Here is a 14854-nt window from a genome sequence, read left to right as displayed (position 1 = left end):
CATTGGATAGACTCCGCCGCCGGGGAGCTCATTGGCTCCCGACATTGACCGTCTCAGTAGGCGCCGTTTAATTGGCGCCCAGCGTCTGGGGCGAGTGGAAAGACCCGCCTCCCCACGGCTCGCGGGCTGGCCGGCGACGTGCGCGTGCGCGCGTCTGAGAGGCAGGCGGAAGCGGAAGTCGGGGGCGCGCCGGCCAGCAGTGGGGATCTCTGCGGCGTCAGGTTGGGGTCCCGGGTCGCCATGGGGCGCGGCAGTGGCACCTTCGAGCGTCTCCTAGGTAACGCTGCCCCCGCTCCCTGGTGGGAAAGACCCCCTCCCCCAGTGCTTCCGGGAGACCGCCGCGCGACTCGGGCCCTGGGCGGGCGCGCAGGCGACATAAGGCCCGGCGGTCCCGGGCGCAGGGCCTGGCGCCGACCGATTGAGTGAGGGTCCGCGCAGGAGACCGGCCAGGAGCTTGGGGAAGTAACTACCAGCGTCTGGCCAAGCGGGCCTCACGTCCTGAGTTACGAGAATGGATGACTCAGTGAAATAGTAAAGTCTCAGTAGACCCTCTCTCCCCGCCAAAAACCTAGGTTGCGTGGAATTTGAGAATTCCGACCCATACGTGGGCCCCAAGGGTGGAGCCGGCAGTGTCTTCCCTGGGACCTGCCAGCCCTTCGGAGCGCTGTTTCCCCAGGGATCCAGACCTACGCCGTATGTCCCCACTGGGCTCCGAAAAGAAGCGCCGGGGCTAAGAAGGCGTTTCCTTTGTTGGGGTGGATAGCTGATCTTTCTGAACCTCCTGGAAGTCACAGGATTTAGGAAGGAAAATCAATGTTTATGGACAAGCTCACTCTCCTTCAGGAAACTGTTCTGTGTTTGGGACAGGCGCTCTGGGTAGTGGAATGGTCAGCCTGAACCTAGCCTCCTTTTTCCTCAAATGCGATTTCGGAGGGACCTCAGATGAGGCCTCTTCGTTGCTCCTTGAATTATCTGGGCTGAGGAACTCAGCTCATGAGATGGTTCAGCCCTTCAGCGATCAATCCAGGAGTCACTGTCAAATCCTTTTTGATCTTCTGCATGACTCCAGGGACCGTGGTCTTGACTGAACTGGGAGAGCAGCCCCTGAGCTGCTCATTTGTGTGTCTGAGGCCACAGTGACGTAGACTAGAGGTGGTCGTTGGGGAATACTCCTTGGCAGGTCAATCCTGTCTGCGCTCCACAAAACACTTGAGGCAGAGGACTGGGGTCTCTGCTGTATGTCTCTCCAGCAGTGCCACAGCTGAGAGCTAAAGAAACAGGCTAAGCTTCTGAAAACCAGGGACTCTGAGGGATGAGGCAACAGAGCTTAGTGTTGACTTCTGGTTCCCCCCCAGCAAGCTGTGTGATTTCAGGCCTAGTGACTTTACCTCTCTTAATTTCTCACCTTAGTTTCTTTGTCCGCAGAGAGGGTGGAAATATCCCCTAATATTTAAGGTTTGTGTGAGAGTTGAGTGAGTTCGCATAAAGTATTTGGAACAGCACTTGTGTGTAAAAAGCCCGAAATGTCTTTCAGGAAGGACAGTGCTTTCCACGGTTATTGTCAGGTGTCAGGAGGATGGTCACGTAGTTTTCTGTTTGGTCCAGATGTCTAAAATGGGAAGGGGGCAGTTCCTCCTGCCTGTTGCTGAGCTGGGGATCCAGCTAGGGGATCACCCAGCAGGATGAGCCGCTGTAATGGTGTGTTTCTGCCTTAGACAAAGCGACCAGCCAGCTTCTTCTGGAGACTGACTGGGAGTCCATCCTCCAGATCTGTGACCTGATCCGCCAGGGGGACACGCAGTAAGTGCACCCTCGGGAGCAGGGGGGTGGCCGTACCGTGGACTGGGGTTGCTTGGTGCCCACTCATCTTCCAAGATCCTGCCCTGATGAAAGCTGAGCATGTTAGGCCCGGATGGAGTACTGTGTGGTCTGTATGCTATGGCTCTTGAGATCTCAGGACAGTTAAAGGACTTTTTCTATACAGTTTGGGAGTGCATGGTTACCTGGACGTTTGCCTAGGGGGTCTCAAGAACCAGATGGCCAATGGGCTTTTCCTCAGTCTTAGAAGCTGTTCTTTTCTTCTTTCTTTTTTTCCTCTGTTTGCTTTTACCAATGCCTTTTTTTCTGTCAGGGCAAAATACGCAGTGAGTTCCATCAAGAAGAAAGTTAATGATAAGAATCCCCACGTGGCCTTGTATGCCCTAGAGGTAATCAGACCCTGTACTCCAGTCGGCCCTGGTTGGGGTGGCAGCGATGGGCGCACTGCCAACAGTGGAGGCACCAGGGACAGAGGGCTGGGCTGGGCTGGGAGCAGTGCTTCCACTCTTCCACCTGAGACTGACACGTGTATGCCCTGAGGTTGACTCCAGTGTCTGTCCTTGGTGATAAAACATGGAGCTAAAAGGAGCAGGTGTAGCCCTGGCTGCTGCTAGCCTTGGAGACTGCTCTGTGGGCTTTCCTATCCAGCTGGGTGGTCTGAGGGCCCTGTTGAGGCCCACCTTCTTGTGGGGAAGGTGGACCTGTCCAGGAGGGAGAGTTCCTGCCCTGACCTGCAGCTTAAGTCTTCCCCGCCCTGGGGTCTGCAGGTCATGGAGTCTGTGGTCAAGAATTGCGGCCAGACAGTCCATGATGAGGTGGCGAACAAGCAGACCATGGAGGAGCTGAAGGAGCTGCTGAAGGTGGGTGCTCTTCAGGGAGCAGAGGCCCATGTGGGGGTGCGCCACCCCAAGGGCTTCTTGGGGCTTTGCTGGCACCTGTGTCAGGAACAGTGCCAAGGGCTGGAGGGCAAGTGTTTGTGATCCCTGCCTGGAGAGGTCAGGCCTTCCCAGAAGCTAGGCAGGCCTGCATCTGGGAGTGCGGAGAAGACCCCACTCCTCCTGCAAGGTGAGGAAAACTTCCTGGAGGGCAGGAGCTGAGTCTGAAGGGTAGGGGATGCTCACTGAGTAGCAGAGAAGGTGGGGAGGAACAGTGTGCGTGTCGCCATGGCAGAGCATGTGAGTGGAGACCTGGGGTCCCCAAAAGACTTGCATAGAGCAGGGAGGCACGTGAGTTTGATGTGTTTGTGGAGGCAGAGCTGGGGAACAGCAACAGAGAAGGGATGCCAGAACCTGCCCCCCGCCCCACCCGCCAAGGCAGAGGAGGGAAGTCCTCCAGGGCCTTAAGAGGTCATCCGAGCAGGGCAGGTTCGCTGCCCACCTATAGGGATTGTGATGTGGGCAGTGACACCAGGGGGTTGTATGATGTAGAGTGGGTGGTACAGCCATTCTTGGAGGTGAAGGGCATCCCGTAGAGCTGAGGCCGCCCTAGGTGGCAACCTAGGAGCGCAGCTCCGGCACCAACTCCACCGCCACTGTGACCTGGGCCTGTTGGGCGCCTGTGGGCCTCGCAGCCTGGAGCCCATCTGAGGCTGAGCTGACAGCAGGACTTTTCCAAGCCCTGACTGGAGGCCTGGCCAGCCCCTCCTCTGTCCTGGGTGACAGAAGAATAATTAGAACCTGCCCTCTTTGTGTGGGCATGATCGTGTCCTGTTCTCACGGCACAGGGTCTGAGTCCTTGGAGGGCTGGGGCTACCTGGAGAGGGGTCCACTGACTGGACCCAGATTACAAAAAAGAGCAGGAACTCTGGCATGTGAGCTGTGGTGGGTGTTTCCTCGAAGCAGCTTTCTCGACCCATTGTCCTGAGCATTGTGTGTGTACATCATCAAGAGAGCTTTAGAAGTGGGATTGGTTGTGCTTTAATCTGCTGGAGGTGGTGGCCTTGTATGTGGGGAACTTTCTGGAGCCATTCATCCCCTGTCTGGGCTGCCTATGACTGGAAGGAGGGAGCTGGTTGACTGTGCGTCTGCACCTTCAGCCCAGGCTCGGTTGGCTCTGCCTGTTGGTGGCTGGCCTTAGCCAGCCCCAGAGTGGGTCTCAGGCTGAGGGGCTCCCTAGGTAGTCAGGGTCCTGTAGAGCACAGGGGTGAGATGGGGAGAGACGGGTGGTGATGAGACAGTAGGGGTGGGCGAGCCTTCACTTGAGGGATTCCCCAGGTTCTCTAGGCGTTTAGAGACCAGTGCAGGCCCTTAGCTGACAGACAGGGGGAATGGATTTGTCTTTGGGGATGGGGTTCCTGGAGGAGACCTGGATCTGGAGAGTGGCTCCCTGCATGGCCCCGTCTCCAGTTGCAGTCTGCCAGTTGCTTCCTTGTTCTGGGATATCTCTTTGGCACCTCCATCTCCTCATCTTCTTCTTCCCTTGCCTACAGAGGCAGGTGGAAGTAAACGTCCGGAACAAGATCCTGTACCTGATTCAGGCCTGGGCACATGCCTTCCGGAATGAGCCCAAGTACAAGGTGGTCCAGGACACGTACCAGATCATGAAGGTGGAAGGTGAGTCACGGGGGTGGGGGCAAGAGGGTCCAGTCCCGGGCTTGGGACACACCATCAGGAGTTGAGGGGCTGCCCTGCACCAGGTTGGCCCAAGGGAGGCTGTGCTGGGGACGGCACTGTGCTCTGAGTCTAGTGGACTTGGAGAGTCTTAATCGGGGCTGTGGCAGCTGAGGCAGGCTTCTTCAGGCCCAGTGTGTGTGCCTCCCTGTTGCTGTGCCTGTGGAGAGATGTTGGGGTTCTGGCAAGGAGAGCGGTGGATTCAGGCCATGTTTGGAAGATTTCCTGGTGCTCCCACCCGGCGTGGGTGAGAGGGCAGGCTGGGTCCTCTCCCACCTGTGCCGCACGGCGGGACCAGGTCTTCTGACCCCAAGATGAGCCATGGAGTGGGAGCAAGGGCACTGCCTGTTGGTTGCAGGGTGGGCAGGACTGTGCAGACACTATGTGATGAAGGACCATCCAGGTCAAAAAGCTGGTCTCAGACTCTCAATTCCTGAACTTCAGAAATGAGAGGGAACATCCAGAGTTTACGGAGGGAATTTCCAGGCAGTCCACTGGTTAAGATTCTGGACTTTCGCTGTCAGGGACCCAGATTTGATCTCTGGTTATGCTTCCCTGGTGGCTCAGAGGTTAAAGCATCTGCCACCAATGCGGGAGACCCGGGTTTGATCCCTGGGTCGGGAAGATCCCCTGGAGAAGCAAACGGCAACCCACTCCAGTATTTGTGCCTGGAGAATCCCATGGACTGAGGAGCCTGGTGGGCTGTATCCACGGGGTCACAAAGAGTCGGACACGACTCAGTGACTTTACTTGCTTGCTTACTTTGGGGAACTAAATCCCACAAGTCACACAGCATGGCCGAAAAAAAAAAAAAAAAAACAACCAAAAAACAAAGACTTAAGGAATTTCAACGGGTCCATGGCTCAAAAGAAAAAGCTCTGGTTTAAAAGCTCTGGGAAGTGTGGTTGGCTGGAATGCAGGCCAGGAGCCAGACAGGAGGCCCAGGAAAGACCCGCGAGGCCTTGATGTGGTGGGAGCAAGGCTTGGCTCTGTGTGTGGTCCCCAGGACTGAGCGGCCACGTGGAGCCACCCCAGCTGTGGGGCAGGCTGGCTGAGCTGCGCCCCAAGACGTCCTTGTGCAGTGTGAGGTCACTGTGCCTGCCGCCTCAGGCTCTGGGCCTCTTCTGTCTGCTCGGGGAGGCAGACGCCAAGAACTGGGATGTGACTGCTGGAGGCCTCAGGACTGATGGGTAAGAACAGGTGAGGCTGAGGGCCTCACACACCAGGGCAACATTCAGTGGTAACAGGGGCCTCCTTTTTCCAGGACACGTCTTCCCAGAGTTCAAGGAGAGCGATGCCATGTTTGCTGCGGAGAGAGTGAGTTCACGGGGTGCTGGGTCCAGGAGTTAGGCTGCTTGCAGGAGGCAGAAGGGAGACCCTGGGATCTGGGCTTGTTGGGAGCAGGTGAGCTGCTAATTGACCTCAACATGAGAATGCCCTTTAAGTAGAGTATGCAGCTTTGTCTGTAGGTTGAGAAAGGAACCTGGTTGAAGGTGCCTTAGGGCTGTGGTTCCCAGTTAAATACTTCATGTCCCCGACGTTGTGGGAAGTCTTGCAGTCAGGTCTTTAGAAAGAAAAGAAGACCATTTTGGAGGGAGATCCTTCCTTGAGTCATGTCTGCAGTGGGTTGGCTACAGTCCCTGCACCCCTTGTGGAAAGCGGGGTGGCCAGAGAGGGAAGGGACGTGTGACCTGACTCTGCCCGTCCCCAGGCCCCTGACTGGGTGGATGCCGAGGAGTGCCACCGGTGCCGGGTGCAGTTTGGGGTTATGACCCGCAAGGTGAGTGCGCCTACCTCAGGGAGGGCCCTAGCTCCCCGCTTGGCTGGGACAGACCCCAAGCCTCCCACTGTCATCCCAAGGCCACTGTGCGCACGGCAGGCCCTTTCTCTCTGGACTGGGACCTGGCGGCGTGGGGAGAGAGGTCATCTGGGGTCTGTATCCAATGGTCAGTGCCCTCAGGCAAAGTTAAGGCAAGGCTGCACTCCTGGGGAATGCAAGCACCCCATGCCCAGGGGTTTGGGTCTGCGTTGCCTCGGCCAGTAGCCCCCTGGCTGAGTCTCCTCAGCTGACTTGACCTGTCCGGCTTGGACCCTCCTCCTGCTCACTGAAGCCGTGGCCAAGGCTGGGGCCTGGGACATCTGAGCAGACTCCCCAGACTCAATGTCCAGCAAAACTTATTTATTAGGACAGCTTATGTGTTCTTTTGTGAACTTTTTTTGTTAATTTGACTACTTTTCCTCAAAGTAGAGGCTATAATTGAGAGCTTGTGAGTGTGCCCTGTTCCCCCAGATCCTTTGTGGCCTCCCAGGCTCACCTTCTGCCCACCCCAACCTGGGAGGCCCAGCCTGGCACTTCCTGCAGCAGGTGGTGCTGGGCAGGTGGTGGTCGTGAAGAGTGGCTGACCAGGCCTCCCTGACCCACCCTGTGTCACAGCACCACTGCCGGGCGTGTGGCCAGATCTTCTGCGGCAAGTGCTCTTCCAAGTACTCCACCATTCCCAAGTTTGGCATCGAGAAGGAGGTGCGGGTGTGTGAGCCCTGCTACGAGCAGCTCAACAAGTGAGTCCCCGGGACACTGGAGCTAGGGCAGTGCCAGGCGGGGCCCCTAGGTCTGAGTTCTGCTGGCCAGTTGCTCAGGTTTGTTTATTAAGTGTTGGGAGAAGAGACACAGGAGTTGCCTGGAGACCCTCACCCCACGACAATAAATTGCCTTTCTGCAGCCCCATTGACTCTGTCACACGCACACACCCTCACTCCTCTCGCGTGCACACACACACACACACACGCACACACACACAGGCCCTCACCCCACGACAATGAATTGCCTTTCTGCAGCCCCATTGATTCCATCTCTCTCACACACACACACATACACACCCCAGGCTTGTGTGCCCACACACACCTTGTATCCTGAACCAGTCAGGAGTGAGCCGCAGGCACCCTGTCCCTCTCCCCTCCACTCCCATGTGTGCCTCCCAAGGGGAACTGTTCCTGCGAGCCTGCTGGTAGCTGTCGAGTTGGGGCATTTGGCATCAGTGTGGTTAGTCCCTGTTCAGGGTTCCCAAGTCCCAGTAACGTCCCATGATGGTTCGGTCCTGTTAGGACCCAGCCACCTCCTCAGCTCTCTAACCTGGTAAGTTTCAGCGTCTTTTTCTTTTGTGACAAGGACATCACTGAGGGGCCAAGGCTGAGGCACATCTCTAGGTTTGGGTCTGGGGTCTCCTTGTGGTGACAGTCAGGCTCTGTGTGGCTGGCTCAGGAGCCCATGTTGTCCATCTTCCCAGCATCAGTGATAGGATCTGATCTCCTGGGGAAGTAGTATCTGTAGGCCACTCCACTGGGAAGTCTTTTCTGTGGAAAGCCACAGCGTGGCAGGTGTTTGAGCCCCACTTCCAGGAAAGGGGCTGTCTTTTAGGCCAGTGACTTGCCCAGGGCCCTGCAGCCCAGAGGTGACAACTGGTTTGTGGGTCCAGCTTTTCTCTGGAGTGTGGTCTGTGGAACCCCCGTCTTCCGTCCCTGAGGGTGTCAGAGGGGAGCCCCAGGCTGTTTCCAAGAACACATGGGGGTGGGACACAGCGCCCAGTGACACATGGCATCCTGACTCCTCCAGGAAAGCGGAGGGAAAAGCGGCCTCGACGACGGAACTGCCCCCGGAGTACCTGACCAGCCCGCTGTCTCAGCAGTCGCAGGTACTGCCCGGGCCTCTGGGGGCGCCTTGACCCTTGGCCCCGCTAACCCTGTCCTGTCATCCTCAGCTGCCCCCCAAAAGGGACGAGACAGCCCTGCAGGAAGAGGAGGAGCTGCAGCTGGCCCTGGCCCTGTCTCAGTCGGAGGCCGAGGAGAAGGAGCGGATGGTGAGCGGGGGGCAGCCTTGCTGAGTCTGGGGGTGCTCAGGAAAGTGCGGCGTGCACCTCGGACACCCTCCTCCTGGTCATCCCGCAGAGGCAGAAGTCAGCCTATACCACGTACCCCAAGGCAGAACCCACACCCGTGGCCTCCTCAGCGCCCCCCGCCAGCAGCCTGTATTCTTCGCCTGTGGTGAGCCTGCCCTTCAGCTCAGCCCCAGTGGCTTAGACCCCCTTCCTGTGGGATGGGGGGGTAGGTGATTGTGCCTCAGCAGGGATGCTTGATCTCCTGGGCAGGGGCAGAGGCAGCCTGGTGCCCACAGGTCTCAGATCCCTGGTCAGGACCCCAGTGGAGCAGAGGACACTGCAAGGGCTGGAGGCCTCACCGTCGAGACCCCAGTGTCTTCCATACCCCCCCCCGAGCGGGAGGAGCTGGGGACACCTTGGGTCAAAGGTGCTCTGTTTTTCTAGCCTCCTGTGAGGCCGTCACAGGGTCTGTTTGCTGGAGGTGGACCGAGTTCTTTCTGTAAAAAGGAGGAAGGTGGCAGGTGGGGCAGAGGTTTAGAAAGTCATTTGCAAACCCTGCAGGGCACTGTGGGTGGAGCTGAGAGAAGCCCTGCCAGTTGCCCACCCGACCCTATGTTCTGTGGGAGGGCTGGTGGGGCAGCACCCTGCATCCCATCTACGGTTACGGAGCCCCTTGGCGCTTGGACAGGCTTTGGCCAGTCTGCAGGGTCCACTCATGGCTCTACCATCCAGGCCTCTACTCAGGCCTATGGCCTCTCATATCCACCATGTCTCCCCAGAACTCGTCGGCGCCTCTGGCTGAGGACATCGACCCTGAGGTGAGGATACCCCAAGTGTGGTGCTGTCACCTCGCTGCCTCCCGGCCCTTGGGAGTGACCCCCTCTTGCCTCTGCAGCTTGCGCGGTACCTGAACCGGAACTACTGGGAGAAGAAGCAGGAGGAGGCTCGGAAGAGCCCCACGCCGTCTGCGCCAGTGCCTCTGACAGAGCCCACGGCCCAGCCTGGGGAGGGACATGCAATCCCTGCCAACTTGGAGGTAAGGGGCCACTCTCAGTCTTGGGACTGTGGTCCCTTGGGAGAGGGACACCAGGATAGGCAGAGATGGAGTCTCACTGTCTGGTCTTTTCCAGACTTCCCTCGCAGAGACAGACCCTCAGGCTGTAACTGCAGCCGGAGCTGCCTTTAGTGAGGTAAGCCATGACTCCCTCCTTGGGCTGGGGCAGACTTGGCCTCCCAGAGTGCAGAGCACCAGACTCACGGTGACCTCCCAGAGGTGGGCTGTTGTCACTTACAGCTCTCCATTGAACGTCTCTGGGTTGGCTGTAGGCTCTGCTCAGCTCCTTGCTGTCTACCCCAAACAGGCTGGAATATTCTGGGGCTCTGCTTTTTGGTGCCCAGTGGAGTAAGAGGCCAGGGCCAGGACAGCTTCGTCTTGGCCACGCTGTGCCTGTGGGCAAAAGCCGAGCCTTCCTGGGCCTCCGTTTCCTCCCTTATGAACTGGGTGCTGAGGGCACCTCTCGCAGACCCCCCAGGAGGACCCAGTCAGTTGTGCAGCAAGCTCAGAGCTCAGCACCTGGCTCAGCCAGACAGAGGGACCCTGTCCCCACTCGGGCTGGGGGTGTGGGAGGTGCTCAGGCAGACTCCCTGTGCCCTGGCAGCAGTACCAGAATGGGGAGTCAGAGGAGAGCCACGCACAGTTCTTGAAGGCCCTGCAGAACGCCGTCACCACCTTCGTCAACCGCATGAAGAGCAACCATGTGCGGGGCCGCAGCATCACCAACGACTCGGCCGTGCTGTCCCTCTTCCAGTCCATCAACACCATGCACCCCCAGCTGCTAGAGCTGCTCAACCAGCTGGATGAGCGCAGGCGTATGTGCCACGCGCACCCTCCCAGATGGCCCTCCAGGCCTCGGGGGCTCCCATCAGGGGCCTGCCACACTTGCTAGGGGCAGTGGGTACCTACTGGGCCAGGCATTATTGCGCCTGGGGTGGTGTGGGCAGGGCTGCCGCGAGGGACCTTGGGCTCTGCATGAGGGAGTCCCAGTGGCAGGTGTCCCACTGAGCACAGTGAGCTGGAGGGAGTGTGTATGTGTGTGTATGTGTGCCCATACCTGTGCATGTGCGTCCACCCGCCCTGGAGCCCCTATGCCAGCTGCACCCTGCCATCTCCCAGGCCGGGCTGGGCAGCAGTGCCCACTGCTGGGCAGCTCGTGTTCCAGCCAATGCCAAGGCCCCCCAGCTCACCCCTTCCCCACAGTGTACTACGAGGGACTGCAGGACAAGCTGGCGCAGATTCGTGATGCCCGGGGGGCGCTCAGCGCCCTGCGGGAGGAGCACCGGGAGAAGCTTCGCCGCGCAGCCGAGGAGGCCGAGCGCCAGCGGCAGATCCAGCTGGCCCAGAAGCTGGAGATCATGCGGCAGAAGAAGCAGGTGTGGTGGTGGCGGCCCGCCTGGCCGTGGGGTGTGGGGGCGGTGGCAGCCTGCCCGGCCCTGACGCCTGCCTCGTGGCCCCCAGGAATACCTGGAGGTGCAGCGGCAGCTGGCCATCCAGCGCCTGCAGGAGCAAGAGAAGGAGCGGCAGATGCGCCTGGAGCAGCAGAAGCAGACCATCCAGATGCGGGCCCAGATGCCAGCTTTCTCCCTGCCCTACGCCCAGGCACGCACCCACCACACGCCCCGGTCCCTCTGGGCACCCTGGTGACGGACAAGTGCCCTGAAAGCGGTCTCTCTGTTTCCAGCTCCAGGCAGTGCCTGCGGCGGGGGGCGTGCTGTACCAGCCCTCCGGCCCGGCGAGCTTCGCGGGCACCTTCAGCCCAGCCGGCTCGGTGGAGGGCTCGCCCATGCACACCATGTACATGAGTCAGCCGGCCCCGGCTGCCAGCGGCCCCTACCCCAGCATGCCAGCAGCCGCAGCAGGTAACGGAGTGGGCTGGGGCAGGAGGGTTGGGGGGCCAACAGCCAAGACAAACCCCAGACCAGTACTACCCTTTCCTCCTTTTGTTGTTTTGGTGTGATCACAAACTTACAGAACAGTCAGCAGAGCAGTACACAGCATTTTTCAGATTCACACTCTCTCCCCACATTCAACCCACACTCACTCTCTTCTGACCCAATTTAGGGGGAGTGGCGGGTATGACACCCTTTACTACTAGAGGCCTCTGCGTTTGCTAGACCAGGATGCTCCGCAGGGCCTGGGCACAGGCACCAGACGAGGAGCCCGGAGGCCCTGATGTGACTGCATCCGCGGCTGGCTCGTGCTCACACGGCCCCAGGGCCTCACCTGTGCCAACAGGAAACCCGCCCCGTTTAGCTGTCCTCCCTCTTAGAATGTTCTGTGGGCTTCTGTGACACTGACTTCCCAAAGACTGCTGGCCTGTCGTCTTGCAGACCACCTCTCATTTGGGCTGTGACTGGTCTTCTGAGAGTGTGACGTTCTGTGGGTCCTTTCCTGTCTTTGTTGATTTCACTTACTATTATTTTGTGAGAATGTGAAACAAACTTGTTTCTGTAAGTCACAAGGAAAAGGGAAACTCAAACCCCTGTCCCTTACCCCATCCTCAGAGTTCTGAGCTCTCTCCTCTTTGCCTGCAGACCCCAGCATGGTGAGCGCTTACATGTACCCAGCAGGGGCGGCTGGTGCACAGCCAGCCCCACAGGGCCCCACAGGGCCCACCACCAGCCCAGCCTACTCATCATACCAGCCTACTCCCACGCAGGGCTATCAGGTAGGTGGGGAGGCTGCCCCTTCCCTACAAGGCCCCTAGGCCCAACTGTCTCCCATCACCCTCTCTCCTCCACAGAATGTGGCCTCCCAGGCCCCACAGAGCCTCCCAGCCATCTCCCAGCCCCCGCAGTCTGGTACGATGGGCTACATGGGGAGCCAGTCAGTGTCCATGGGCTACCAGCCTTACAGCATGCAGGTGAGAGGCTGTTGGGGGGCCTCAGATGGGAGGAGCAGGGCCTTTGGGGGTGAGAGCGTGCTGGGCAGGCTCCACGCTCTGCCCACTGCCCCATGTCCCCTCCAATGCCTCTCTACTGGTTGGCATTTACCCGGTTACAGAGCTGCTTTCTTAGCATGGGGCTGTTTCATTGTCCACAGAATCTGATGCCGACCCTCCCCGGCCAAGACGCGCCTCTGCCGCCCCCACAGCAACCCTATATCTCCGGGCAGCAGCCCGTGTACCAGCAGGTGAGCCTCTCCTGGGACCACTGTGGGTCATGATGGGACAGGCTTCACTGTGGACCCCTCGTCTGCAGTGGAGCTGTCCTGGGAAGTGCGGCTGGCGTGGGCCAGGATTGCTGCTCTTCAGGCAGGACCAGGACAGACATGTAGCAATAGCTGTTGGGTGTCAAAATCATATGTTTACTTAAAAGCCCAAGGTCCCATCTACCCAGCTCCAGAGACATGAATCTGGAATGCCTGGGGAGTGGGCTCTGCTGGGGACAGGAAGAGGACAGGGAGTTCATGATGACTGGAGGAAGGGAAGGGGAGGGCTTGAGGGGCCTAAGTACCGGGCCAGGCTGGTTTGTGGAGTGTTGGAGAGGAGCTGGTAGAGGATGGGGAGGCGGGGGCCTGGAGAGGGAAGACAGACCACTGGCCTGTGTGTCCTCCCACAGATGGCGCCCTCCAGCGGCCCTCCTCAGCAGCAGCCCCCAGTGGCCCAGCAGCCCCCAGCACAGGGCCCGCCGGCACAGGGCAGCGAAGCCCAGCTCATCTCGTTTGACTGACCCCGGCTGGGAGCTCCCCATCTAGAGTAACACTACGGTTCTCCAAAACTGCCGCCTCCATCTCTAACTAGCGTGGTCCTCCTGCCTCGAGCTCTCCCCTCTGCGTGGGCGGGGTGGCCCTTCACTCCGGCCCTCCTCCATCTTTGTCCTTGCCTGCCAGCTCCTGGTCCCTCTAGGCCCCATCCTTGTCTCTGGCTCCTTAAGTTCGTGTCTGACTCCTTTCCCCAGGGCTGGGCCTCGGGGAGGAGGGTGGAAGGGAAGGACCTTCCCTGAGAGGAAGCCCCCAGCCCAGTATGCCAGGGTCTGTGAGGGCTGGCCAGAGTGGGGTCTCTGCCCCACACAGCTCATGCCCTCCCATCCCCACCCAGGAGACGTTGAGGCCATGGTCTGTGACTAGCGTGAGTGCTCCCCGGAGTTCTCCAGCATGGCCCCCCAGGCTGTCAGCAGGGATGCTCTTGGCCCTCACAGGAAGGGTGGGGCCTGTCTCCAGCTTCTCTGCTTCTGAGCTGCCATCTTATCCAGTGCCCTGAGTAGATGGAATGGAACAACGATAATAAAAATGTCTTTCAACAAGTATCAGGGTGTCTGCTCAGAGGGAAAGTGATGGGCAGCTGTTTCAGTTCTGGGTGGGTGTGTGGGTGCCTCCTCACAGGCCAGCTGCCCCTTGCCCCAGGCCTAGCTCCACAGTAGTCTCAACTGGTGCACGCTACTCAGCCTTGAGATCGGTTGTCTTCCTCCCTGAGATTGAGCACCAAGGACCTGTGCTCTCTTCACCCAGCTGCCCTGACTCCTGGGAGAGACGTGTGGGGCCTGGGCTCTAGTCTGAGTCTGCACTGTCAGAATTGGAGCCTAGAAGAAAATGTTTATGACAACATACTCATGGCCTCTCACATCCAGGGTTCTAAGTGTGCAAACCTCTTGGGTGACTCCCCTTAACTCTTCTATGAAGCAATGCAGTAGTTTACCGGGCTCAGAGCTCAGGTCAAAAACAGGCTCAGGATCACAGAGATGCTGGGCAAAGGGAAGCCCAGCCTTCTTGTACCTAAAGTTAGGATTTATCCCTGGGCTCTTAGAAAATCACCTATGGTTTCTAGGACAGAAGGAGAGGGGAATGTCCCCTGCTGCATTTAAGGAGCAAAGGCCCTAGGACCTGAAGGGCTGGGGACACCCCATGTGCCAGATATTTGGGAGCTGAACTAAGAGGCAAGAGTGCAAAGGATCTGGGCAGCTGGAGACAAGAGTTCAGGCTTACAAATTCTCCCAAGGACGCCATCCTCGACCCCTTCCGGGCTCAATCACAACCCTTAGCAGACGCTGCAAGCAGAGTTTCTAGCTAGCTGCGGGTCTGGTTCAGGCGGAGGGCGGTGGCTTCGCTACTGTGGCGGCCAGGACGGAAGGACCAAATATGCTCCCGAGCTGGCCTGCAAGATATCCGTTTAGATACAGGAGACCGAGGAGAAGGCGGCCCAGAGGGCCGGGGAGCTCCCTCCCGCCAGGTGACCACAGGCCACGGGCGGCCGGGCCCCCGGAACAGACTTTAGGAGGAATGGCACTAGGGATGCCCGGGCGTGTCCTGCGGCAGCACAAACGTCATATGCCCGGACTCTGCTGCAGGTGTCACTGGGCTGTTCAACAGGGTCAGGTCCCTGCCCGTCGTCCCTAGCGTATCGAGGGCCCAGTCCGCTTCCCCGACTCGAACGAACCCTGGCGCTGGGTCTCAGTCTTCTCTTGGCTTCATTCGCCCCTCGGCAGGTAGGGCCCAGCTCAGCCGCCGTCGGGCCACCGTCCCCTCAAAGAAGCTCTGCGCCTGCGCCGCCCGTTGTCTTT

The 14854-nt window shown here is 59.1% G+C and overlaps 1 protein-coding gene and 1 long non-coding RNA gene across 4 annotated transcripts; one reads left to right on the top strand and one right to left on the bottom strand.

Annotated features, from left to right (window-relative positions):
• The first annotated feature begins 163 nt into the window (after positions 1–163).
• On the top strand, positions 164–13603 carry HGS (hepatocyte growth factor-regulated tyrosine kinase substrate). Of its 2 annotated transcripts, none has more exons than XM_012186433.5 (22): positions 164–277; positions 1716–1800; positions 2132–2207; positions 2586–2678; positions 4247–4370; positions 5692–5744; positions 6139–6207; positions 6862–6986; positions 8038–8116; positions 8183–8281; positions 8370–8465; positions 9079–9117; positions 9195–9335; positions 9430–9489; positions 9961–10168; positions 10557–10729; positions 10815–10955; positions 11038–11215; positions 11891–12024; positions 12100–12219; positions 12399–12488; positions 12917–13603. In XM_012186433.5, exons 1-22 carry the CDS (start codon positions 241–243, stop codon positions 13025–13027), a joined length of 2331 nt encoding a protein of 776 aa, XP_012041823.3. In that variant the 5' UTR covers positions 164–240; the 3' UTR covers positions 13028–13603. The 2 variants fall into 2 exon arrangements, with proteins under 2 accessions (XP_012041823.3, XP_004013121.3); XM_004013072.6 differs by having other exon boundaries at positions 9958–10168.
• On the bottom strand, positions 12642–14819 carry LOC105606267 (uncharacterized). Of its 2 annotated transcripts, XR_001043674.5 has the most exons (3): positions 14731–14819; positions 14280–14448; positions 13439–13553 (listed from the first exon to the last, which is right to left on the bottom strand). It is a non-coding gene; the product is annotated as an uncharacterized LOC105606267 (long non-coding RNA). The 2 variants fall into 2 exon arrangements; XR_006061275.2 differs by having other exon boundaries at positions 12642–13553; positions 14280–14819.
• Between the last annotated feature and the right edge of the window lie 35 nt (positions 14820–14854).

The sequence above is a fragment of the Ovis aries genome, chromosome 11 (genome assembly GCF_016772045.2).
Source record: "Ovis aries strain OAR_USU_Benz2616 breed Rambouillet chromosome 11, ARS-UI_Ramb_v3.0, whole genome shotgun sequence".
Classification (NCBI taxonomy): domain Eukaryota; kingdom Metazoa; phylum Chordata; class Mammalia; order Artiodactyla; family Bovidae; genus Ovis; species Ovis aries.
This window is presented reverse-complemented; position numbering and strand designations above follow the sequence as displayed.